This window comes from Tilletiaria anomala (assembly GCF_000711695.1).
Source record: "Tilletiaria anomala UBC 951 chromosome Unknown K437scaffold_37, whole genome shotgun sequence".
NCBI classification, from domain to species: domain Eukaryota; kingdom Fungi; phylum Basidiomycota; class Exobasidiomycetes; order Georgefischeriales; family Tilletiariaceae; genus Tilletiaria; species Tilletiaria anomala.
Genome location: NW_013546985.1, coordinates 67310 through 90318, shown reverse-complemented (window position 1 = coordinate 90318; position 23009 = coordinate 67310). Strand labels below are relative to the sequence as shown.

The following is a 23009-nucleotide window of genomic DNA, read 5'->3' as shown; positions in this document are numbered from 1 at the left end:
TCAATGATCAAGCGGCGAATGCGGTCAGCACACTTTTGGCCTCCCTTCCTCGTCGTACAGCACCAGGCTCCTTCGTTGTCAAAGTGATACAAGCAGCCGCCCAAGGCCCTTGATGAGCTGCGCTGGCCCTTGACCCATAGTAGAGACGGTATTGCCGCACGCCACACGTTTCGACGATCTCCCTTCCCCTCGACCCTCCTATCTACCCGCGGCACGACCTTATACGTGCTTCTTTTCTTTTTTTCCGGCAATACTTACTCGATGAGAAAAGGATCAAAGGCGGTGAAGATGGAGCGCGAAACAGAGTTTGTATGGGACAGCAAGGATGGGACCGGTGACGGGCTCGCACGAGCAGCTTCTGTGAGAAGCAAGAGAAAGGGAGTGCGTCGAGGTTGTCGAGCCCTGTGGCACAAGAGCGAGAGGGAGGGCGGGGGTTGGGTCTATAAGGGCAGACGAGCGGCGATGTCTGCTGGCTCCATCCATTGCACCTGCACGTCTGCGATATGTGTTTGCCTGCAGACCGGAGCTAGAGGTCGGGGGAGGTGCGCTGTGGACGCCTGCTATGATTGTATGCGTGCGCTGCCGCACACCTGTACCAGAGTACACCGTGTTGGTCATGGTCTCATGTGGGACATTTTGGAGAGGATGGACTCAAATGCTGCATTTGTGAGACGAGAGGGTTTGTGCGCACTGTACTGCACTGCACCGCACTCACCGCCCGGCACTGCTTCGCACTCTACTCACGACTCGCTTTCTCTCCTTTGTCATGAGTGCACTGCGTCGAGCAGAGGGACAGACTGCCCCCCAAAGTTTGCCCAGTGAGCGAACAGTTTGATTCGATCCGACCCGCTTGAAGGCATGTAATAGGGAACTGCAGCAGTCTGTTTCTCGACAGCGGACACACACAGCAGACCCGCACGCGATTCCACTCTGGCACTGCAGCCGTGTCCAGCCACTACCGCACATTTATGAAACTAAGCGCAAGCGGAACGCAATTCCAGGGACTGATGCCCAGCGCTGGATCCCGCCCACAAATGAGACTTGGAAAGGGGGAACGGGAAACCCTATTTGCGTCTGGCGCAGTGCTGAAGATACTGTTTGCGTGCACTCGCTGACGTCATTGCTCCCGCTTGACCAAAGCCGCAGTCATTGCCACCACGTCAGACGTGGCCACTCAGCATTCACCCACTCCATCATGACACACGCGCTGTCGCAGACTGCAGAGCGACGATGAGACAGAAGCAAAAGATGAGCCCAGGCGAACACATGTCCATACAACCTACATGGAGCGAGCCTCGAGCAGCGCTCTCTTCACCCGCCGCTTCGCCTCGGATCCATACGCCGACGACGGCGAGGTTCGAGAGCAGCCAGCCAGGGCTCTCGCTGCGCTCTTCACCGTCGCCCCTCCAATAAGAAACAACAGCGCGGTTTCTGCTGTAGATACTTGGATACATCAGTCGTGTGCGTGACTGCCACACTGTACATGAACTCGTCTCGCTGCCTGCACTTTCTGTCGTCTGCGATTCCTGACGTTGCTCTGTGTTCTTGTCTGCGTCCAAGTCCATTTCGTCCAGTCCGCGCTTGAGGCCAGACTCACGAAACTGCAAGCGTGCGTGCATTGTATGTATGCAATGAATGCGCATGCGGACCAATGTGGGCCCAGGTGTTTCCCGGTGGGTTACGATCTCCAGATATGCTAATTCTCTAGAGGCACACATGTTTCGCTTGGTGCGACTCGCCGACAGGCCAAGAACGCTCCTGGCCTCACATCACAAGCGATCGGACATACCGTTCAACACGGCCCGCAACCTCTTGCCTCTCATTTTTCTCCAGCCTCAAGCCGTCCACGAGCAAAGCATACCGGGATCGCCGCCAGGGCCACACAGACAGGAGCAGACAACATGGCTCACTCGTCTCTGCCGAGCCCGACAGCTAACCTGCACAACGCATGCACAGCTTCGCACGCGAATCAAGCGGTCCTTCCCCACACGACGACCAGCCGCTTCGTTCTCTTGGCTGTCCAAGCGGGAGAGCACACAGCGGGGTCGAGGCAGAGAGCCAGTGACGGCGACAGCATGGGCCTTTCGCACACGCAGCCAGGAACGATCACGGCGGCCGAACAGTGCGCCTCCAGCGCACACGATGCGTTGCTCTGCGGGATGAGGATGATGGGAGTGAAGCGTCGAGGCGTGCTGGACCGTGCAGGACAGCCCGCCGACTCCGGCTTACGGACGGACGGACGGCCTGCCGTCAGTCGCGCTCGGGGGCCTGCTAAGGCGGGCTCGTCGGTACGTGTCATACATGTGATCGCCAGCCACGGAGCAACCTTGCCAGGCTTGGGCAGACGCGTCGTCGGGTGGTGCTATCGCGACCGGTGCCAATCTCTACGGGTGGGATGCTGTAGGTATGCAGCGCGCATGACTGATCAATCATCATTCGTGACAGAAGTACAACAAATCCGAACCGCCAACTTCCCTCCGCGACACGTGCTCTGCTCGAAAGCACCTAGGGCGCATCAAAGTCGCGCCCTCCTCCAGCGCACGTCTTCCGCCTTTTTTGCATCCGCCAGATGCGCCTGTCGCACCGCCTCGGCCCACTCGTCGGCGCGCAGCGCGCACTCGGCGAGGCGCAGCGCGCATGCGAGGCCGTCGCAGCCGAGCAACGTGGACAGCTGCTCTTCGAGCGCGTCTATGTGTGCATCCAGCTCCTCCTGAGCATCTCTCTGCGAAGAGGAAGAGCCGCCCTTGTCCGCTGTGCCTGCTGCTGATCCCATGAGACGCCCGGCTGGTAGCGACGGGAGCATGGGCACGAGCAGCGGCCACGCGCGGTCGCTGTTCGCGGCGCCGGCACCGCCGAAGACGTTGATGGCGAGTGATCCGAGAAGCGAGCGCGCCGTGATGCTGAGGTCGTTGTCGATATCGAGCAGATCGCATAGCTCCTTGATCTGCCTCCCGCGGCTCTCCCTGCTGAGGCGCACCAGAGGGTTGTGCTGCTCGTGTTGGCGCTGTCGACGGGTAGGGCCGCGCTCTCGCTGCTCCGTGGCGTTGAATACACGTTGATTTGCGCCGACAGCACCGGCGGGGCTCCGTGAGCGGCCGCGTTTGTGCGAACACACCTTCACAGCTACCCTAAACAGCACGGCGAGCGAGCTAGACTTTCTGATTGCATGGCTCTTCATCGGCGTCTCTTGCCAAATGGCCGATGGCGGTGCACTTGCTGCGCCGCTCTTAGTAGCAGCAGTAGCACATGCGGACGGACGTTGCACAGATATGCTAGGTTGCTGGACTGAGGTCAGTTGCAGGTCCGGTATGACCCAAGGAATGGCGGCGTCATCGCCGAGAGCCGCCTGCAGCAGCGGCTTTCCGCTTGTTTTCTCAGCCGCGGCACAGCGGCGCAGGATGGGCTGCAGCGACGCCGGCGCGTCATCCTCATCGTCGACCCAGGTGCAGTCGGAGCGGACGACGCCTGCGAGCGAGCCGCCGCAGCGCGCCAAGAGCTGAGCAAGGATGTACTCGTGCGCGGCAAAGCTCGGCGCTTGCAGGGGGCACAGGAGCAGGAAGTGGTTCATGCCGTCAAGCGTACCCTGCAGACGGTATTATGTATGGTTAGCAGGAAACTCATGTCCGCGTCAATGTGTAGTGGCAGACGCGCGACTCACTCGCTCATATACGCATTGTGTGGCCTCCGTCGTGCTGGTCGCTCGCAAGCGCCCCGTTGCAGAGGCAGAGGCAGTCGCAATAGAAGCGCTGACGACGCCGATGGCGCGCAAGTGGGCTTCGAGCCTGTCGGCCGCACCGTCGTGGGCGACGAGGTAGGTGCAGAGCTGCATGGGTCAACAAAGTCAAGTCAAGCCAAATGGAGAGGAGATGGGGTTGTGGACAGAGCGAGCGTCAGGCTCGCTGTTGGTCGACGAGGGCCTACCCCTGGAATAGCTGGCTGGCTGGTTGTGGGATGGGATGGGGTGTGAGGACAGACAAAAGAAGAAATCCAATGGAGGGGTTAGTCGACCTCCAGCTTTGATCTTGGCGAAAACCAGCACGCGCGCCTCCTGTCTTGCAAGTGAGAAGGCATGCTCTGGTGCTGGTTTGCGCCACGGTGAGAGCAACGCTTGCTAGTATGTACCAAGTATGTGCACCCAGGCTGCACACTGCAAGTGTAGGCTCAAGAGAGCTTGCTGATGATCAAAATGCGGGGGAGAGACGACGCACCCTACAGGATGGTGGTCACTGCATTTGTTGTCGACATCCATAGTGCACCGGAAAGAGAAAGTCAGATTGTGGGGAAAGCTTGGCAGCAGCCGGCATTGCCGGAGGATTATGTAAGAGGGTGTCGAAGTGCGAGTGGCAGACGAGGAAGCATACAAACGAATGGTCTATGAACGCGTGCTGAGCACGGCACAAACCTCATTTCATCAGATGACACTGCCGTAAACTTATTCAGCTCTCCATCGAGCACCCCTCGCTGTACCAAATTTCGCGCCTTTTACTCGAAATTTCCAGGAGGGTGCTCGGCTTATCAATGGAGATGTAGCCACTTTTTCAGACGATTCCTTCCCTTGGAACCACTTCTTGATCTGTGCACATCGGTGCGCTGATTGATCCTTTTTGCTCCTCTGATGGGTCGCTCTTCCACCCAAAGACGGGTACGACTGAAAAAAGCCGACCATGTTGGCTCGCTCCAGCTCGATCATCCGCACTTCACTTGGCGCATGGGCCCAGCGTGTTGTAAGCGTGCCAAACATTGTACGGAAGTGCTTCTGCCATATGTACTCTCTGGTGGTGCCGCAGTCCGCGCTTGAGTGGAAAGGTAATCTCTTTCGTTGTATTGTATACAGTGTGCCACTGCAGCGGAACCAGAAGCGGGGAGCGACAGTGGCAGTAAAAATACAATGAAGCGAGCGGCGGTTCCGGCACGCCAGCCAGGAAGGCTCCAGTTGCGGGTCTTCTTTGGATTGCAAGGTTTAGAAGCATGAAGGATGCGCAGAAAACGGTTCGGTGGGTAGATACGTGCACCTCGCTGGTCAGGCCATCTTCTTGCGCTCGTTGATGGGCAGCGTCGACGCAGAACGAGGCGTCGAAGCGGAAGGGTGGTGTGCAGGCAGCGAGGACGATGACGGAGGCGATGCCGGCGTTGCGCCTGGCAGGCTGAAGGGTGAAGAAGACGTTGCTGCTACTGTTGCTGCAGACCAGGACGGTACGAGCAGCTCTTCGAGATTGATGTGCGAAGTGGATGCGCTCTTCTTGTGCGCTCGCTTGGCTCTGGGCAGCGGAGACCGTGGTGGCAGGGGTAAAGGCTCCACCGCGCCAATGTGTCTCAGTCCCAGGATCTGCGCGGCGCGCTCAGCAACGAACGACGGCGATGATTCTGGGCTGGTGGACAATGGCGCAGGCGCCGAGAGGATCGAGGGCGAGCTGCAGCGTAGCGCTGGCGACAACCCTAGCATTTGGTCTTGCCCTACTTGGGACTCGGCACGTAGCGCCATGGCAAGTCGGAAAGACGCAGAGCTAGCATCACGGGCATGAGCGTTGTCGCCCTGCCCCGCGCAATCACCATGTATCTGAGCACGGATAGCTCCTTCGCCCTTCTTCACAACCTTGTTGCTCAGCGAACCAAGCAGGCGGCCGCTGTAGAACTGCAAGCCGATGGCAAGCGCGAGCGGCAGCAGCGCCTGCGCGACAAAGCCGAAGAGGTACATGATGCGGTTGCTGATGCTGCCAACGTCTGTGTCGTGCGCGTGCAGGCTCGCGCTTGATAGCCTGGCTGGCCCCGATTCCGCATCAGTGGCAGTGACTGCAACGCCGGAGAAGGAGCGCGGGTGCAGCTGCTGCGCGGCGCGGATGGCGTGGTGGTGCGGGCGATACGAAGCGGTCGACGAGAGGTTGCTGAAGGCGGAGAAGGATACGAGTACCTGCGCAAGTGCGTGCGCGCGAATTGCGCGCGAGCACAGCGCCATCGGGCTTCGCCAGTGTTGGGCGAGGGCAACGAGACCGAGCAGAAGGAGACCAACTTGCGCGCCGAAAAAGTAGATGAGGCTGACGGAGAACGCGTCGGGATCTGCATGCCATCCGAAGCAAAGCGCGATGGGATCAGCCAGGCTCGGTGCGAAATGTCGATCGCCGCAAGACTCACGCAGTATCACCTCGAGTACACATATGCCCGCGACGATCGCAGCGCTCGAACCGAGGTATGCCGCTACCTTGCGCCTGGTCGGTAACTGGATCACAGCCTGACCGAGACCCTTATGCAGCTCATGTACGACGACATTCCTTTCCGCCACCCTGCCGCTGTCGCAGGCCCATTGCAGCGCCAGCGGCGCCCCTAGAGGAGACAGATTGCTGAACTTGCGCTGCCGGTGCGCCGAATCTCGCTTATGCAAGCTCGCACTATCCACCCCCGCACCGTGGTCCGCGTCGGCAGACGCGCGCGACTGCGGTTGTCTGCCCTGCAGCGAGCTCGGTCGCTTGGCGTCACCAGCCGCCCGCCCGTTGTCTCTCCTCGTCAAGCCAGCGTTGCCGCGCAGTGCGCGAGAGATATGCGACAGCATGTGTCGACGTTTCTCTTCAGCAGTTCCAAATCCCGCTTGCTCGCCTACGAGGCTGGAACTCGCAGAGACACGCGCAGACTGACTGCGGCCCAGCGCGCGTCCTCGCCCCCCTCGCGGACTGTCCATACCTTTATCGACGTCCACGTCCATACATGCGGCTGGCGGGTCGCTGGCATCGTTCAGCGGAATGTAGCTGTTCGTATGTTGCGAAGCGGAGCAACCCTGCACCATATCGAGGCTCATGAGGACTTGCTCGTCATCCCCGTCTGCACGTAGAGAGGTGCACGCTGAGGACGATGCGACGGACGTCGCGTTCGTGTCGATGCTCGCGCGGCCGTGATCTGCACAGCCGCTGGCGCTGGACGAACATGTGGTCGTGTGGCTGCCTTCCTCCCTCATCGCCCACGCGTAGTGAAAATGGCCATTTTGGCTGCCGTGCGCGTAGCTAAATTGGGTTTGCGATTGTGGGGGACTGCCGAAGAGGATTGAATGCTCGCTGCTCTGCGAGTCCCTGCGCCTTGGCAGAACGCCACCGCCGCCCTTGGAGGGCGACGCAGCGCCGGTCCCACTCTGGCTGCGCGTCGGACTGGCGTGGCCCTGTGGATAATTGGCAGTTGGGAGCAGGCTCGGTGAGGCGCACGTGTCGGCCTCCATGTTGAAGATGTCGTACAGCTCGTTCAGCCCTGCGCGAAGGTACGGGCTGGGAGAGGTGATGGAAATTGAAATGGCAACGTCAGCAACATCATGGAATAGGGCAGGGGGGTCATGCCCTGAGAATGGAGAGAGTCCCCTCCCCTCCGGGGGGGGCAGCGCATATTTTCAGGTGGTCAGCCTAGTACGCAACTCACCTGGCTGACTGTAAGTACTGCGACGAACTGCGGCCGAAACTGTTGGACCATCTGCGAGCATGCTTGCTCCAGCCGCCCGTACGTCTGCGCTCCATGGCCGCGTCCAACTCATGGTGCTTCTCCGCTCCGGAGTCTGCGGCGTTGTCGTGCGACTGCGGCGCGCCCGGCGACCGCGCTTCATGATCGCAATCGTGAGCTGATGCCGAGGGTCGCGAAACAGAACCTGACTCGGGCGCAGAGAAAGGTGGCAGGGGCGCGTAGAGCGGGATAGCGAGGTGCGCGCTCGCGCGGCTGTCCGAGTGTGGGCGGGATCCGAGCGAGTCGCGACGCCTCGTCGGGGTGACCGCAGAGACAAAGGAAGCGGCTGGCGAGCCGGGCGGAGAGAGGGCGGACCATAGTTCAGTGTGACTGCGATGTCCTACTGCCGCTGCTGATTCGCTGCCAGCGTCCCAGGTCCCAAAGCTGTCCGCACCTGCGCCGTGGTGGTGGGGATGGTAGCGCGACGCGCCCGGCAGCGGGGAAGTCGACAGGGTCGGCGACTGCCCGAGCATACGCACTTGCGACTGCGTCTGCTCTGACGCACTCTGGTGCGCAAAGGCAAGCAACGTGGAGGATGCCATTGCGGGCCTGTGTGTCCGACTCAAGCGATCGCGGCGCGGAGACGAGGGAGCGCCCGCCGTGTGAGGCGAGGCGGGGAGCGGATGGGATGCAGGCGAGTGTGGTGGCCGAGCTGGGCTGCTGCCGCTGCTACCGTCTGCAGCTGCATATTGAGCGCCACTGGCTGCTTGACTTGACGCGCGGTTTTCTTGCTGCTCGCTGCTCTTCCTCGTTCTGCCCGTACCCGCACCCGCAGCATTGGCGCTGAGGAGCTGTACAGGATCCTGCGGAGCAAAAGGTGGCTCCATCGTTGCTACTGCTGCAGCCGCCATGGATGATGCCGTCGCCTGGAGTGCGCCGAACGTCAGATAGATCGCGCCTCTTTGTTGGTTCGCTTGAACTGCTACATCAGCATCGGAGCGGTGCAGGTTGAGCGATGAGCTTGGCAATGCTGTATGCGTCGGTGTTCCAACGTTCACGTGAGCATCCGATATATCTAATGACCGAGGAGGGTATGTATGTGGTACCCGGTGATCAGCGGAGGAGTCTGGTCTGGGCGAGCATGAAGAAGATGATGTGGCAGGACAAGTCACAAATCGAATCGTGCGCATACGGGGGGTTGACTGTCCTCAGTAGATACGGGTTGGTTGGTGCTTGGAATTTGGGGTGTGCCTCGCAACGGTCCAGCCGTTGGTGCAACGAGGAGATGAGAAAAGCGCGCGGGGGGGGGAGAGCACCAATGGGCAGGCACTTTTCGGTGTCAAACCGCCGGCCGAATGCCATTCATGCTATTTATTTTTGCGAGTCTGGGGAGCGACGAATGCGATGGAGAGCATGCTGTGTTTACACAAAGGATGATGATGATACCCTCCGTCTGCGTGTGGTGTTGGTCGACTCCATTGGGGCATGCCAAGGACAAATGCTGGCGAGTTAGAACAGCATCTGTGGAAATAGCCATACAGTCGCCCAGTGCCCGCCACCCAAAATGGGTAAAGGGATGCACAAAAACATAAACCCGTCCACGTCTCCGCCTCCCGCTCACTAGCCATCATGCTTGGCTCAGGAGCCAAGACTTACGCCGCTTGTATTGAACATATAGAGATGGTAAATGGAACCAACGACTCATCGCGAAGCGGATGAACGAGCTACAGGCTGCTGCTGCTGATGACGAGTCATGTAGGTTGTGTAGCCGTTTCCCTCGCGACCTCTCCTCAGCACAATGCATGAATGATAAGCATGTGTACGTACGAAAGCGGCTTTGGGGACTTTGATCGGCATATGGCTGCCGGGCTCCGGTGAAACACCTTTTATTTGATTTCTTTCATTTTGGCCCGGACTCCGATTGTTTCATGGCATGCGCACAGACAAAGCGGACAGTTCCCGCGACAGCCGCTCTCGAACCCTTCCATCCTATGCCCCCTCGTCTCTCGAGTTCGATACGCCAAAGTGGATCCTTTGCGCCTGGCACAAGCCGATGTGATAGTTTACGACGCCCTTTGTACATTTTTTCTCTTTTTGTGATGAATTATGAAACTGACCCTCCTCTATTGGGTTGTTTTTTTCGTGGACATGCTTCCGACTGTTTCGGAGCCTAGTACTGCAGCAAAATTGCTCGGCGCTGCGAAGTGACGGCACCCACATTTATATATAATCTCTCTCGTGTTCTGCCTTAATGACCAGTTTGGCGACCCACATTCGGGTAAGCGGAGGTCCGAGGGGTATGCCCCGACGAAGAACCACCCGTTATCGCTGCAGAACTAAAAGTCTCCTGTCATAAGAGTGTCCAACGTCTCATGAGGGCTCCGCACTCTTTCTCTCCAAGCCGTTGTTAAGCGCTAAGCGACGGGCGGCTGACTGATCCACGGCAAATCACAAGTCCGCCGTCAGCCACTGAAGCAGTGTTCCAAAGGAAAGACTAAACTCTTGAGGAACGACGGTCTGGAGCCTCCGGACGGAAATTCACAGATGAGCTTGATGCGACCATATGCGCTCACAGTATATCAATCCTGATAGTTGCAGCGGCACTCTACGAAGGCAAGGAGATTAGCTACATCCATAGAAGGCTGCGGAGCATACACGTGCATATATATCTTGGTGGAGCATGAGGAGAAGGCAGAGGGGGAGAGGTCGGGTTGGATGTGCCCGTGTGGGGCTCATATGCCACGGCAGGGCTTCATGCATCATCACGAGATCTTTTCAGTCCTTCACCACTTGGAAATGAATGAGATTATCTGTTGACCTTTGTGGGGGGGGCAGAGTTGACAACCCTATTTTCTTGCACTCGACCAAGCAGAACCATTCTGTCCACTGTTCACATGACGGTGACCAGTGACGTCAACGGATACGACTTAACGCCGTGAATAGGCTCGGGTGTCTTCTACCAGCTCACGATCGGCGAACTGGGGCGCCTTCGGTCACTTGGTGGCACCATGCTTCATGCTTTTGGCCATGAGGTTTACAACAATTACTGATCCAGCTGCTCCGTATCCACCGCCTCGAGGATGGCTCAAGGAGGGGGAGAGGAAAACGATTCCGCAATGTCCAATTCGAGTCTACGCAACTTCGCAGTCGGCGGCCACGGCAAGGTCGTACAGCATCTTGCCCGCCATGCCATGTCTAGCGGGTGTATCATTTTGCCCATGACCTGCGACCCTGCGCACGCTTCCGATCTTCCGAATCTGCCGGCATCGCGTGCTGATCGTCTGCAGCCGATCGTCGCGAGCGTCGACGCGGCGTAGGTCAGCCGGCTGTCTGAGCTGCTCTCACAGCACAAGCCGTAAGACGTCGTTAGCGCCGGAGCAGGCGGAAAAGGCGGCCAAGAGCGGACCCAAGTGGTAGACTACGAATGTACGGTCAAATTTTTCGATGCCATCGGGCGCTCCAAGATCGCCAGCAACGACGGGTTCAGGCACCTCCTCGTCGTTTCCGCCATCAACATGCATGCCCTCGCCAGGAAGCCCAACTGGTATAAGGACAAGGAATTTGAGTGCACCAAGACAGCACGGGAGAAGATCAGGTTCTACGCAAAGATGAATCGTGTGGCTGACAAGGACATAGCAAAGAGAAGCGCCTTCCCGTGGTTCGTCCTTCGGCCACGCAGCCTCTCGATGACTCGGGTACGGGCAAGAGTATGGCTGGAGAGTGCAAAACGATTGCTCTGCCAGTGAGTGCGTCTCTGCATTTGTCACACGTCGGAGCAGAAACATCCTGACATCCGCACCTTGTCCTGCAGATCTCGCCAGACGATGTTGAGGCCGTGTTGCTCAAAATGGCCGAACTTCCACGCGAGAGCAAAATTGACGGGCTCATGCTGGAACTTACTAATGGAGACGAGGTTGGCGCCACGGCCGAAGCTGCGGTGCAGAGGGGCAGGTCTGACTGGATCGGCTAAAAGTCATAAGAGAAAGCGTGCACATTGTATGTGGAAACGTACAGCGCATATATACGCCACATGAAGAAAAATGCTCGTGTTCGCTATCTCCTCATATTACATGCCCGAAGTCCCGCTGAGCGCTCTCAACGTGGGACCGCATGCAACGAGCGCAGGCGTGATGACTCTTGCGACAGCTTTGGCGCTAGCGTAGAGCGATATCCATAGCTGCGTCTCATTAAGCTTCTCGCTAAGGTGTTGCGGTGGAGCAGCTGATGGATCTGACTCGGTCTGCACACCAAACGAAAAGGGCGGCTTCGTCCCCTTTGGCGTGGGCAATTCCCCGCTGGTTGTGAGCGCTTCTGAGGACTCTGGCGTAAGAGCGCTGGTTTGCTGCGATGACGTCCGCCGCAGGAGCCGGCGGAGGCTGGAGGTCGGTGAGGGTGGGCGATGTAAGTGGAGCGAGCCAGTTGGCGTATCCGGGTTGTTGCTGGATTCAACCTTTGGCGGGATGAGCACGGTGAGATGGTTCTCCTCCCCCTCAACTCGCGCAGGAGTGCAATTGAGGATGAGTAACATGGAAGGAGACACTGGGCTCTCGTGGTCCCCTTCGGGCGAAGGGGGGGTCGATGGGCTCATAGACGTTGCCGACCGCAGTTCTTTGCCACCGGCCTTGCGCTGAGGGGCGCTAGCGACCAGAGGCATGACTAAGATAGGACCGAGCTATAGAGGATGTAAATTCTTTCAGAATCAACGTCAATCGTTCGAGGTGGAGCCCAGGCTGCGCTCTCGTGAGCTCACCTCGCAATCGAGCAAGAGCGGCACCAGACCAACCCCTTCGTGCTCTTCTTGCTCGTGATCCAAGGCTCGCACGACACTTGTGCCAGGCAAGGCGATCTTTGGCCGCATTGTCGCGCTTGACCGCCCGTCCTCGACCGCCGAGCTTGATGTCCGTGCACCGGTGGAGTCGGGAGATGTGACATACTCTCCCTGGTGTCTCTCCCTATCCCGACCTTTTGTCCCCGCACGAGCGCGGCCTCGCCCTGAGCCGCTACCTGCTGCTGTACTGCCGCTCGCAGATCTGCTTGCCCTTCCGTACCGATTGGGTGCGTGTATCCGTTCCATCTCTTCTCGCCAGGCGATGGTCCCTACCGCCGCAAGAGCGTGGATGCGCTCCTCGCCTTCGAGTGTGTCCAGCGGGCTCTCTGCTTCCGTTAGCGATGTGGAAGGGATGTTGTGGTCCACCATGAGGCCTTTGAGTAGCGCCGCAATGCCAGGTGCGTCATGACTTGCGATGGAGCTTGACGAAGATATTGCATGGTGATTTCTGCTGCCGGACGCTTCTGCTGCTGCTACTGCTGACGGACGTGCATACGTACTCGAGAAAGCGTACACCTCGGCTGACTCTGGCAAAGCCAGAATGGCCGTGTGCGGCTTAAATGCGTTCGTGCCGTCCGTCCCGGCCACGACTGTTGCCAACAGCAGGGATAAGGATGATGGGCGGAGCATGCTTGCGAGCCGAGGGGATTCAGCTGGCCGTTTAAAGTGGGGGAGCGGAGCAGCCAGATCTACGGCACGGCTCTCAAGATGTTCACGACTGTTAAATCACAAAAGAGTGGCGCTAGGAATACCCCCTGCACGGCTATCAGACTCGATCTTGGCAACGTGCTTCATTTGGTCAAGACTTAAGACTCGAGCTACTATGAGTCAATTTAGACTCATTATCAATGCAACACTTACACATGTATTGCACTGACGGCGGAACACTGAAAACGCGACCAGAAAACAAAACATCATAGAATGGTTGCAACTTGCAGGTGTGCAGCATTTGCTATGAATTGGTGACATACTGAATCCATTCCATTCTTTTCTTGAGCTCGACTGCACACTGCCAAGCACCCGCCATTGCTAATTTCGTCGAGCGTAACAGCAGAAAAGCGAACAGTAGATGGCGCCCGAACCTTGTCCATCCTAGGGGGCGCGGCGAAATGAGCGGTACTCAAGCTGGCCCGACGGCCGTGCTGAGCAAGGCAGGCGTGCCGCTCGAGACCAAGCCTGCTGCATCCTCCAGCCAAGTTCCATTGATCAGCCCGAGCGTGATAGATGCTCCGACTCAGAGGTTGTATGCAGTTAGCTTCTTCATACTGTCGCAAGCGTACAAGCTCTTCCTCGTCCTGCCAGCGCTCACGCTCGGTCAAGAAGCGCTACAAGATGGAGCGTTGTCAATGTTAGGCAGCGCGTCGCAGCCAATGCTATTTCTTCCTCAAGCAGCTCTCATCGACTTTACGGCAATGCTAATCATATTCAAGATGCGAATACCGCGCTTGTCACCGCCAAAAGCACGATGGTTGGTGATCTTCATCCTGTTGGAATTCTGCAATTACACGATCGTGACCAAGGCAGCGTGGGTGGGAGTGTTGCTGCGGTCTTTGTTCCGTCTGCTCGCCCTGCTCATTCCCGGGCTCGGAGGTCAAATATCCAAGCAGCTCGGCATCTCTGAAAACTGGGTCAGGGTCCCAGACCTCATCTCGCCCCAGAGCAGAATCCTTGGCCAGGTGCGTGTTCGATCTCTGCAGGCGTGAAAGTCGGAAGGCTCGGCCTCCTGACACGTCTCAACTTCTTTGCATAGCACACGATCCACATGCTACCGCGAAGTGCTGCGGAAATCGTATTGCCTGCAACGCGTCCCAGTTGCAAGTGCATCGGGCCTCTCTCCCCACAAGTCACGATCCCTGTTGTGTTCAACAACACGCGTCCCAGATGGTTGCAGTACTCGATATCACCCTTTGGTGGCGTGGGAGACATTCAAATGCACAACGTGACAATTTCAGACAAAGATCTTCGAAAAGCCAATCATGCCCAGGAGCATCCGCTCACCCCCGAGGAGGAAGAGGAGCTGGACCTTGAAGAACTTTCTGAAATCACTGGCAAGAGCTGGAGTCCACAGTCTGCAGGGGACGATTTCATTTGGCGTCGGCGTCAGGCAGAAAGCCGAGGTCGAAAGGTGCTTGGACGGCGAGCTCAAGCAACAGCGCAGTATGTCTACGACTTGGCAATTAAGGATGTGGGAAGGCTCACACTGGAAAGGGTCCTGGATGGTGCACAGCGAGACGTCTTCATCAGGAATGATGATGAAATCGTCTTTGTAGAGTGTCCAGCTGTCTCTTTGACATCTCGAGGGCAGGACAAGCAGGAGGAATTGCTCTTCCATCCAAGAGGATGGCGAAAATTGCTGAGCCCACTGCCGACACTCGACGTATGTCCGGCCACAGAAGTCGAATTGAGTCTTGTTGTGCAAGGCATCGCGCCGCTAGAAGTAACCTTCACTGAGATCAGGACCGTCAACGGTAGACAAGATGCGCAGCAGCGAACAATATCACACGTTCGCCCATTAGGTGACGAAGAGCAAACTACCCGTTCCTGGGCCCATGTCAGGCAAATGGTACTTCCCTTGACCGTGCAGACGAAGCATGCGGGAGTCTATGAACTACAAGTCGATCGCGTCAAGGACGGCTTCGGCAATGTTGTGCAGGTCGATGCACTTGCGAGCGCGGTTCAGCTGCATTCACGTCAGTCTATTACCGTGCACGGCCGGCCACGAGCACAGCTGCGCGGCTGCGAGCGGCCATTTGTCATACTCGAAGGAAAGCCACCCAAACAGCTCGGAGTCGCAATTGACTTGGATGAGCCATTCTCGGCCGCTGTATACTTTGAACCAGAGTCCTTTTCAACTGGTCAGGTCTCCACATCTGACGTCACAGGCGCAGGTTCACGGCAGCCAGCAATATTCCATGCCACAGAACCAGGTACGTACTCGATCAAGAGCGTAAATACCACATTCTGTGACGGGTCGGTCGTCTCGCCATGGACTTGCACTGTCACCAAGGTGCCCAAGCCCAAGGCATCCATCACACTCGACACCATCGACGATCAGTGCGCTGGCGCAGTAGGGGTCAAAGCACACGCTGACCTGGTGGGCACTCCGCCCTTCAAGCTCGAATATGAGGTGCAACTGAATGGTCATTCGGTGCGGCGAATGTGGACCACGGATCGCTCACGTGCAGAGCTCGAGTTCCCGCTGGAAAAGGAAGGGCGCGTGGAGTATGGCTTCCTCAGCCTTGCCGACGCACATTACCGCGATCCCATCCCACTCGATGGACCTCGGATACAAAGAATCATCCATCCTCTGGCGTCTGCCTCTTTTGTCGGCCGCAGAGGCACAGTAGAGCCGGTCGTGGTGCGCAGTTGCTCTGGCGATGTGGTCCAAGCCGAAATCATCTTGCAGGGCGTGGAACCTTTCGAGCTATTCTACGAGGCGCGTACAGCTTACGGCCTATCCACGCACTCAGCTTCTGCTCTCGCTTCAGGCCGGCACACACTCGACATTCCCCTTGGCGACGACCTTTCCAAGAAAGGGGGCGCGATGGTTGTCACGCTTACCAAGATTCGCGACAGCCGTGGATGTGAAAAGGACCTGTCGACGAAGGACCTGCGCGTGGAAGTCAAACGTCATAAACCTACCGCGGCATTCACGGCCATCCAGGCGAGCGAGCGCCAGACTAAGCTCCTGGAAGGCTCAGAAGCCCGGCTTCCGATCACGCTTACGGGCGAAGGTCCATGGGAAGTCGTCTACACCATGAATGGGCAACGGGTTGAGACTACCGTCGCAAAGGCAGATGCGGAGCTTACGGTGGATCGACCTGGGCAATACCGTTTACTCTCCATCCACGATAGTTCCTGCCCTGGCGACGTGGTCGAATCACGTGCCGTCTGGGATGTCTCGTGGATCGAAAAACCGACAGTGCGCTTCGCATCGGACGAGGGATCGGTGCAGAGGAATGGCTCGTTACTGCGAGCAGCTATTTGCCGGGGCGTGCCAGACCACGTTGCAATCCAGGCACAAGGCCATTTCCCGGTGTCCCTGATCTACGAAGGTCGCCTACCTGAAACACCCGGCCATCGCCCTATACTCCGAGATTCGCTGACTGTGCCGCAAGAGTCCGCTTATGTGCCGTTGCACACGGATGAGCCTGGTTGGCACCGTTACTCGCTTATTGGCGTTGGAGATGCTCTCTACAGCAATCAGGCAGGGAAATACGGAACGCTAGAGCAAATGGTGTTTGACAATCCTTCAGCCACTTTTACCAGCACCAGCGCCTCAACTTTCTGCCTGCATGACACGCTGACTTCATCCGACAAGCCGCCCTCCTTGCAACTGCGCGGTCGGCCGCCGTTCACCGTCAAAGTCGATGTGCAGAGTCCCTCTGCAACCATTCAATCATTCTTGATCGATGGGATACCGCAAGCTTCAGCCACGCTCGACCTTGCTCGGTTTGGGTTCGAATTCAACCAGACTGGACGATGGAGTGCTGCGATCCGTTCCGTCCTTGATGGCAACGGCTGCTGGACCGACTATGATACTCATTCTGGTGAGGGCGATGGGAGAATCACATTCGACGTCCTCGAGACGGCTGGCATTGCAAGTGTTGGTGTCCGGGATGATTTTTGCGTAGGAGAAGCCATAGAGTTCACTCTTCAGGGCTCTCCACCATGGACGGTCGTTTACGGCTTCAATGGACGCAACTCATCCGCCAAGGTGCGCGAGTCGCTTTTCTCGCGCATCGCTGAAAAGCCTGGTGTCTTGGAGATCAAGAGCGTTGCGCACGGGGGAACCAGATGCCGCCTAGAGATACCAAACCCGGGGGCGATGGGCCTTGTCAAGAGCCTTCATGACCTGCCTTCTGTAAGGGTAGACGAGGGCAAGAATTTCGTTCAAGACATCGTTGAAGGTGCGTCACTTAGTTCATTTACATTTCAGATGACCTTGCTAACCTTTAGATGGTTCGCAGGCACACAAGCCGAGATCAAGTTCCACTTCAGTGGCAAGCCCCCGTTCAGCTTTACATACCACCGCACAGAGCCTGCCGACGCTGTCACAAATCCACGTGTCTTGGACACACAGACGGTGAGTCACTTGGGGAGTATCGAAATGAAGCGGGGTTAAATATTGCTCTGTTCGCAGGTAACTGGTATCCTCGATCACGAATACAGCATCTATACGTCAGAAGAGGGTGAGTTTTTTTAAGTATGTTGGTCGAGCCTCACGCCTGCTACTGACGCTTATGCACCAACAGGCACATGGGGAGTAACGTGGTTGCAAGACCGCCATTGTGCCGTCTCTATCGACGGAAGTACGCGAAAGTCCCTTGGCAAGTCAAAGCTTGCCATCTCTGCACCATGACTGTATCATAGCCCAAAATGTGCAGCGCGCAGCTCGGCAAGTAAAGGACTTTGCGAGTTGACGAATGGTCCCAACGTGAGCATTCATTTCTGTAAATCGTTTGCCCAGTTGTACAGAGACCTGACGAAGGCGTCAAACCCAGCATCCAATAGGTGGTTCAGGGTTCGACCCAGCTCCACTTCAGACATAGAAGCCAAAACAGGGCCGTCCTTCATGCCACCGGTCAATTGATCAGTGAGTCTGGCAAGAGCCTTCCACGAAATCGCCTCTGCATCGGGTTCCAGCTCTGCAGTTACGTGGAGGGGACGTGTACGGCCATCAGTCTCGCGAACGAGAGTGAAAGAAACCGACAGCCCGAGCCGTGGAGGGTCCAGGAGCGATACGACGACGAGAACAGACTTGTTGTGCGCTGTCCCGCTAAGCATGCTGTCTAGCTCGGCATCAAGGTCCAGAGTGCTATCGCTTTGTTCTTCGATGTGATCTGCGTTCTGCTCTTGCGCTGACCACGCCAGTTGCCTCGCTTCTTCTATAAGTCTGTTGATCTTCAGCTGCTGTTGTATCACACGCAACGCTGGTAAGACTTGCGAGGGGTTCTCGGCTGGTATTGGCAGCCAATTGAGCAAGAACCCGCGATTCCCGGGAGTTCTGGCATGTAGGTCGAATGTTGTTACAATTTTCAGCGTCGACAGCTCTGGTACCTTCGATGCTTTGAGCAATGGCGCCGGCCGACCAAGCAGGGCGAGCAATGATGTGCTAAGCCCGATGGTGTTCAGCTCAAAGATTGGACGGACTTGACCTGGGTGTAAGGCTGGGCTGGTCGTCGTGACGGACAAGCAGCCCTCGACCGCGCACAGTGCTGATTGCGATATTGCAAGCGGATGCGAAAACTGAAAGCCGAAAGTGCCTTGCATGGTCATGTGTAATCGAGCCAAGCACGGAGACAGCTTATCCTCGCGTTTGCACAGGCTGATCCATTCGAGGTGCTCGACCAGTAAAGGCCAGTCTTGAAATGCAGCTGAGACATTCTTTTCTTGCAAGACGAGAGTCAAGTATGGTGACGCTAAATTCAGGGCTGTGCATATTGAGCGACTACGTGAGAGGACCAAGCGCAAACTGTGAGCACGATACTCCGAGTGACTCTTCTAGAGGGACTCACTCATTAGGCTCCCTGAACGCTTGCTGCAGCTGCTTGCACACCCTTGCCATGCTGCTAAAAGGGTCGGAACAGCCTTCTTGCACCTTGCTCCGGTCCAAGCGCACCAACGTTTCGAGGTTGGCAGAGAAGCGAGCATAATGGGCTTCCAGCTTGTCCTGCAGCTCTGCGGCCCTTGACGGATGTGACGTCGTTTCCAGATTAAAGAGCACCTCGGATATTTTTTGTACGTCATTTTGAAGCAGAACATCAAGTGATTGCTCAAAGTATCTTGCCTTTTCGCTGTTATTGTGCTGTACATCCATTACTTCGTTGGACAATCCTTCATGAGCGTTCCCATTCGTTTCTCCACTTGAAGTTGCATAGGAGATCCGTATCCGGATGCTTGGGGACCACACCTTTTGCGCAACGGAGAGCAGGAACTCAAAATCAAGCACAAGAATCTTCCCGGCGATGGTGAGCGTGTGCGTCTGCACTTGTGTGGCTTCCTGCGCCTCCGGTTCAACATCGTGGCGATCCTCAAGATGCTCCAGCTTCAACTCCGTACCGAGCGAGCTCAGAGCGCTAGAAAGCCTGAGCAAGATGGTACGAGCTTCGGCAAAGGTCATTACCGGATGTGGCGCGGTGTTTTCGTGGAGTTCGGAAGAGAGGGCCTGAAACCGAGAGAGAAAGGTGGAAGCGAGCGGGGAGGGCGGGGGCAAGTAGGAAGACGCTTTGTGCGATTGTTCGCCATCAACTGCCTTGGCTTTACCCTTGTTATCCAAGCTCGGCGAGACCGATCCATGATGCGATCCAAATTGTAGCCGACAACGCTTTGCTTCCCTGTTCGCATCGCTCTCTCCTTGCGGCCTTCGTGTGAGACGCTTCGGTGTCCAGACGAGTGCCTGTGGCAAGCGTCGCCTCAGGTTTCGCAGAGGAGGCGCGCCCTTGGTCTCTGAGTCTAGCAATGAAGTGCCCTGCAGCAGCGCGCCGACCACTTCTTGAAGAGTCGCATCGTCGGCGCTTTGCTCACGCAGTAGCATGAGGAAGCGCTCCTTGGATGAGGTGGACATCGTTGTCGTAGTGATAGAATTGTCTGTAGGGACATTTGCGGGACCAGAGCTAGGGGATACAGCGGGTTGCCTGTCGCCAGTAGAGGGGCCGCCGGGCCGTACGAGCACAGGCAGAATCTTGGATCTGTGCCAGTCAAGCGAGGTCCGTACTGCTTGAAGCGCCTGAGCAAATGCCTGCCTCGAAAGTCCCGGCATTTGATAAGGGTCAGAACTGGCATCTTGCGAGTTACACAGCGGCCCTTGCCCGAGTACACTGGCCGTGGTTGCATTAAAGGGATGAAGGTGGATCGATGCCGTCGACTTTGTTGCGGCTGCGGCAGATGCGTTCACATTCTCGCTGTCTCGATCACACCTCGATCCAGATGAGTGGGAGAGCAACGCGTCGAGTGGAAGCTGCAGATCATGTAGCGCTTTGAAAAGAGTACCGTGAGATGCATAGTTCTGCTCTTTCTGATTCGGTTCGAAAATTCCAGATTGAGCGCCTGCCGCCGCCTGTCCGTCCATCTTGCAGAATGAGTACTGTATGAAACCCAGCTTCGCTACTCGTTGATGTTAAATTGCTTCGCAGGCTCGCGTTTTCATTGCGATGATTAGGAGTTCCTCAGGATTAGCTGGTGATCTGGCGCATCGAATCAGTGATGTGACGCGAACAGCTAGGACATAGGAAGCCACTGCTGTTGTCATGGATGCTGCCCTTGAGAGTGTGCAATGGAGGGATGGTGGGGTTGCCCAAGGTTGAAGGCCTCACAAGTCGAGCAACTGTAATGACATCTTCGTGGTTCTTGGGGCCAGCGGAACACGTCAACCAAAAAGAGAGCGCTTTCAACTCTCGATACTATGACGAAGGGTTTCCACATACTATGACACAACACAGGCGCGCTCTTGGGCCTTTGGATCACCGAAGCTCCATTCTCCACGTTTGATACTTGACATTAACACATCCAATGACTGATCCAAGGAGGGCTCGGACCAGTGGAATATCTGACAGCGTCATTCTCATTCTGGCACGTGAGAAAGTCGGCTCAGTGCAAGGTGTCTGTCTAACCGAGCTCGACAACACACTGCCATCTCTAAAAGAAAGCTCCGGACGAGCTGGAAATTTCGTCTATCTGCTCGTGTGCCGTGACGATCTACTTCCGCCCGTGGTCCCGTCCTACAGCGGTACTCAGATACCCTTGGGCTGAGCTTCAGACAGTCGATAGCGAGCATCAGCTGCCATGGCACCGGCCGTAGAGTATATTGCGCCATGTGAGTATACAAGTGCTAACGCGGAACTTGTGGCCTTGGAGCTGATTCGCTCTCGTACTCGCCTCGGCCAGGGCCGCTATTCGCCATGACATGGTCCTCCTCTCCGGTGATTCCATCAACGGTAGAGTTTTCTAGCGCATCATCAAGTCGCCACGGCCAGGGAAGTAGCGAGTCAAGCAGGAGCGGTGATCTGAAGAGGAACCTGAGCAGAAGGAGTAAGTCGAATCACCGCGCTATACCCGAAGGGGCAAGGCTTGCGGTCGGCAGCTTCATCGAGGAGTATTCAAATCGGATACAAATCTTAGGGATGGAAGTAGGGAGAGACGGGTGAGTGCTTGATCTTGGTTTGAAGTTTTCTTTGCTTCCTCATCGCTCTTCATCCGCACAGGCATTCAGAGTTAGCCCTCCTCGCGGACGCGGCGCATCCATACCCTGCGACAAAGCTGTCGTTTCAACCGTCGACATTATCTACCACCCCTGATTTTCCAGCCGGTCTGGCGAATCATACATCCTCACGGAACAGCTATGCGTCACCGCTATCCAAGCAATCTAAGCGCGCCTCATGGGGTGCAAGTGCGAGCAGCGAAGGTGGAGGGGAGCGCGAACACGAAGCTATCTACACTTCAGCATCAGCGGCGAACAGTGCTGGCTTGCGCGACTTCTTCCCCGACAGAGAGCTTCTCGCAAGCTCTGCGGACTGTCTGCGGATATGGGAGATCAGCAGGAACGAGTCGTATGCATATGAGCAAGAGGAGGAAGCGCGACGGGGAAGTGGCTTTGTCACTGGATCATCGCATCGGCGGAGAGTGGGTAGTGCGTACGACAGTGACGGACGCCTCAGGTTTGAGTTGGTGGAGAAAAGCGTGCTGGCGCATTCCAAGAGCGCCAATTCGCCGCCTGCTCCCCTAACATCTTTCAGTTGGAACGTCCCTTCTCCCTCATTGATCGTCACTTCATCCATCGACACGACATGTACGATCTGGGACCTTCCCACAAGAACGGCGCTGACTCAGCTGATCGCACACGATCGAGAGGTCTACGATGTCGACTGGTGCCCAGGCTCCTCAGATGTCTTTGCATCTGTGGGTGCAGACGGGTCTGTGCGCGTCTTTGACCTTCGCTCCTTGGAGCATTCGACCATCATCTACGAGACTACCACCGCAGGTGGCATCGTCTCTCGGCCTGGCACATCATACGACAAAGCCAGCGTGAATGGATCGACGACGGGGCGCACATTTCCACTATTGCGAATAGCATTCAACCCTTGGGATGCAAACTATCTCGCCACTTTTCACCTGGAATCCGAATCTGTGCAGATCCTCGACGTCCGAGCGCCGGGAGCACCAATCCTCGAGCTTAAAGGCCACAGCGCAAGCATCAACTCTGTCTCGTGGGGCCCGCCCGGTGGTGGCAGTGGCCTTGGTCCTAGTAAAGGCATGGTCTGCACCGGTGGCGACGACAGTCAATGCCTAGTGTATGATCTGGCGAGCGCAACGCTGCGCAGCGCAAGCGCACAAGGGCGGAGGTCGAGAAATAGCAACAACATGACTCCTGGCGGGAACAGCAGCTCGGCAGCCTCTTCCAGTGGCACAGTCCACGGGGGCCCGAGTCCGGCGCCGCCGAGCTCCATGAGCGCCTACTCTTCCTCCTCAACGGCCTTTTCAACACGCATCGCCGCAGAACATCCTGTCCTCGCGTACACATCACATGAGATGGTGAACAACGTCTCGTGGTTGCGTGCACCGCTCGTCAAGCCAGAACCTGCAGGCAGTGGTAGTGGCGGAGGGAGCGGGAGTGGAAGGAGGGACAGCACCGGTGTTGTACAAGAGTGGGATGAGTTCGCCAAAGGAGTTGCGGGCCCTGGGAATGCAGCTGCAGCTGCAGTGAAAGAGCCAGATTGGCTTGCGCTTGTCAGCGGGAATGCCGTGCGAGCGCTACGTGTGTAATTGTTTGTGT

General features: G+C 57.0%; 8 protein-coding genes across 8 annotated transcripts; 4 read left to right on the top strand and 4 right to left on the bottom strand.

The window, feature by feature from the left end:
• Nucleotides 1-1524: 1524 nt before the first annotated feature.
• On the top strand, nt 1525-2339 carry K437DRAFT_110890 (uncharacterized protein). The gene has a single exon (XM_013387994.1). It carries the CDS (start codon nt 1636-1638, stop codon nt 2161-2163), a length of 528 nt encoding a protein of 175 aa, XP_013243448.1. The 5' UTR covers nt 1525-1635; the 3' UTR covers nt 2164-2339.
• On the bottom strand, nt 2340-3970 carry K437DRAFT_110860 (uncharacterized protein). Its single transcript, XM_013387993.1, has 2 exons — nt 3659-3970; nt 2340-3583 (listed from the first exon to the last, which is right to left on the bottom strand). Exons 1-2 carry the CDS (start codon nt 3827-3829, stop codon nt 2516-2518), a joined length of 1239 nt encoding a protein of 412 aa, XP_013243447.1. The 5' UTR covers nt 3830-3970; the 3' UTR covers nt 2340-2515.
• Nucleotides 3971-4811: 841 nt separating this feature from the next.
• On the bottom strand, nt 4812-8852 carry K437DRAFT_274017 (uncharacterized protein). Its single transcript, XM_013387992.1, has 3 exons — nt 7393-8852; nt 6130-7244; nt 4812-6054 (listed from the first exon to the last, which is right to left on the bottom strand). The coding sequence occupies exons 1-3, from the start codon at nt 8598-8600 to the stop codon at nt 5021-5023; spliced, it is 3357 nt and encodes a 1118-aa protein (XP_013243446.1). The 5' UTR covers nt 8601-8852; the 3' UTR covers nt 4812-5020.
• A 1674-nt stretch (nt 8853-10526) lies between these two features.
• On the top strand, nt 10527-11443 carry K437DRAFT_294387 (uncharacterized protein; the record flags this gene model as incomplete). The annotated part of the gene is made up of 3 exons (XM_013387991.1): nt 10527-10723; nt 10781-11105; nt 11222-11443. The coding sequence occupies 3 exons, from the start codon at nt 10527-10529 to the stop codon at nt 11378-11380; spliced, it is 681 nt and encodes a 226-aa protein (XP_013243445.1). The 3' UTR covers nt 11381-11443.
• On the bottom strand, nt 11405-12990 carry K437DRAFT_256308 (uncharacterized protein). The gene is made up of 2 exons (XM_013387990.1): nt 12161-12990; nt 11405-12082 (listed from the first exon to the last, which is right to left on the bottom strand). The coding sequence occupies exons 1-2, from the start codon at nt 12866-12868 to the stop codon at nt 11477-11479; spliced, it is 1314 nt and encodes a 437-aa protein (XP_013243444.1). The 5' UTR covers nt 12869-12990; the 3' UTR covers nt 11405-11476.
• Nucleotides 12991-13347: 357 nt separating this feature from the next.
• K437DRAFT_223794 (uncharacterized protein) lies at nt 13348-17600 on the top strand (the record flags this gene model as incomplete). Its single annotated transcript, XM_013387989.1, has 5 exons — nt 13348-13914; nt 13989-17148; nt 17209-17324; nt 17382-17430; nt 17494-17600. 5 exons carry the CDS (start codon nt 13348-13350, stop codon nt 17598-17600), a joined length of 3999 nt encoding a protein of 1332 aa, XP_013243443.1.
• Nucleotides 17601-17665: 65 nt separating this feature from the next.
• On the bottom strand, nt 17666-20473 carry K437DRAFT_256306 (uncharacterized protein). Its single transcript, XM_013387988.1, has 2 exons — nt 18757-20473; nt 17666-18689 (listed from the first exon to the last, which is right to left on the bottom strand). Exons 1-2 carry the CDS (start codon nt 19998-20000, stop codon nt 17684-17686), a joined length of 2250 nt encoding a protein of 749 aa, XP_013243442.1. The 5' UTR covers nt 20001-20473; the 3' UTR covers nt 17666-17683.
• A 231-nt stretch (nt 20474-20704) lies between these two features.
• Nucleotides 20705-22999, top strand: K437DRAFT_246704 (WD40 repeat-like protein; the record flags this gene model as incomplete). Its single annotated transcript, XM_013387987.1, has 4 exons — nt 20705-21053; nt 21125-21380; nt 21442-21626; nt 21666-22999. The coding sequence occupies exons 1-4, from the start codon at nt 21023-21025 to the stop codon at nt 22997-22999; spliced, it is 1806 nt and encodes a 601-aa protein (XP_013243441.1). The 5' UTR covers nt 20705-21022.
• Nucleotides 23000-23009: the final 10 nt, after the last annotated feature.

Excerpts from the sequence above, each read along its gene's own strand:
- K437DRAFT_110890 (XM_013387994.1), top strand. The coding sequence starts at position 1,636 with ATGCGCATGCGGACCAATGTGGGCCCAGGTGTTTCCCGGTGGGTTACG.
- K437DRAFT_110860 (XM_013387993.1), bottom strand. The coding sequence starts at position 3,829 with ATGCAGCTCTGCACCTACCTCGTCGCCCACGACGGTGCGGCCGACAGG. Across the intron at positions 3,584-3,658 it reads CACAATGCGTATATGAGCGA|GGTACGCTTGACGGCATGAA; the intron begins GTGAGTCGCGCG and ends TACCGTCTGCAG.
- K437DRAFT_256308 (XM_013387990.1), bottom strand. The coding sequence starts at position 12,868 with ATGCTCCGCCCATCATCCTTATCCCTGCTGTTGGCAACAGTCGTGGCC. Across the intron at positions 12,083-12,160 it reads CGCTCTTGCTCGATTGCGAG|CTCGGTCCTATCTTAGTCAT; the intron begins GTGAGCTCACGA and ends CATCCTCTATAG.
- K437DRAFT_274017 (XM_013387992.1), bottom strand. The coding sequence starts at position 8,600 with ATGCGCACGATTCGATTTGTGACTTGTCCTGCCACATCATCTTCTTCA. Across the intron at positions 7,245-7,392 it reads CAGTACTTACAGTCAGCCAG|CCCGTACCTTCGCGCAGGGC; the intron begins GTGAGTTGCGTA and ends CACCTCTCCCAG. Across the intron at positions 6,055-6,129 it reads TGTACTCGAGGTGATACTGC|ATCCCGACGCGTTCTCCGTC; the intron begins GTGAGTCTTGCG and ends GATGGCATGCAG.
- K437DRAFT_256306 (XM_013387988.1), bottom strand. The coding sequence starts at position 20,000 with ATGCCGGGACTTTCGAGGCAGGCATTTGCTCAGGCGCTTCAAGCAGTA. Across the intron at positions 18,690-18,756 it reads GCGTTCAGGGAGCCTAATGA|TCGCTCAATATGCACAGCCC; the intron begins GTGAGTCCCTCT and ends CCTCTCACGTAG.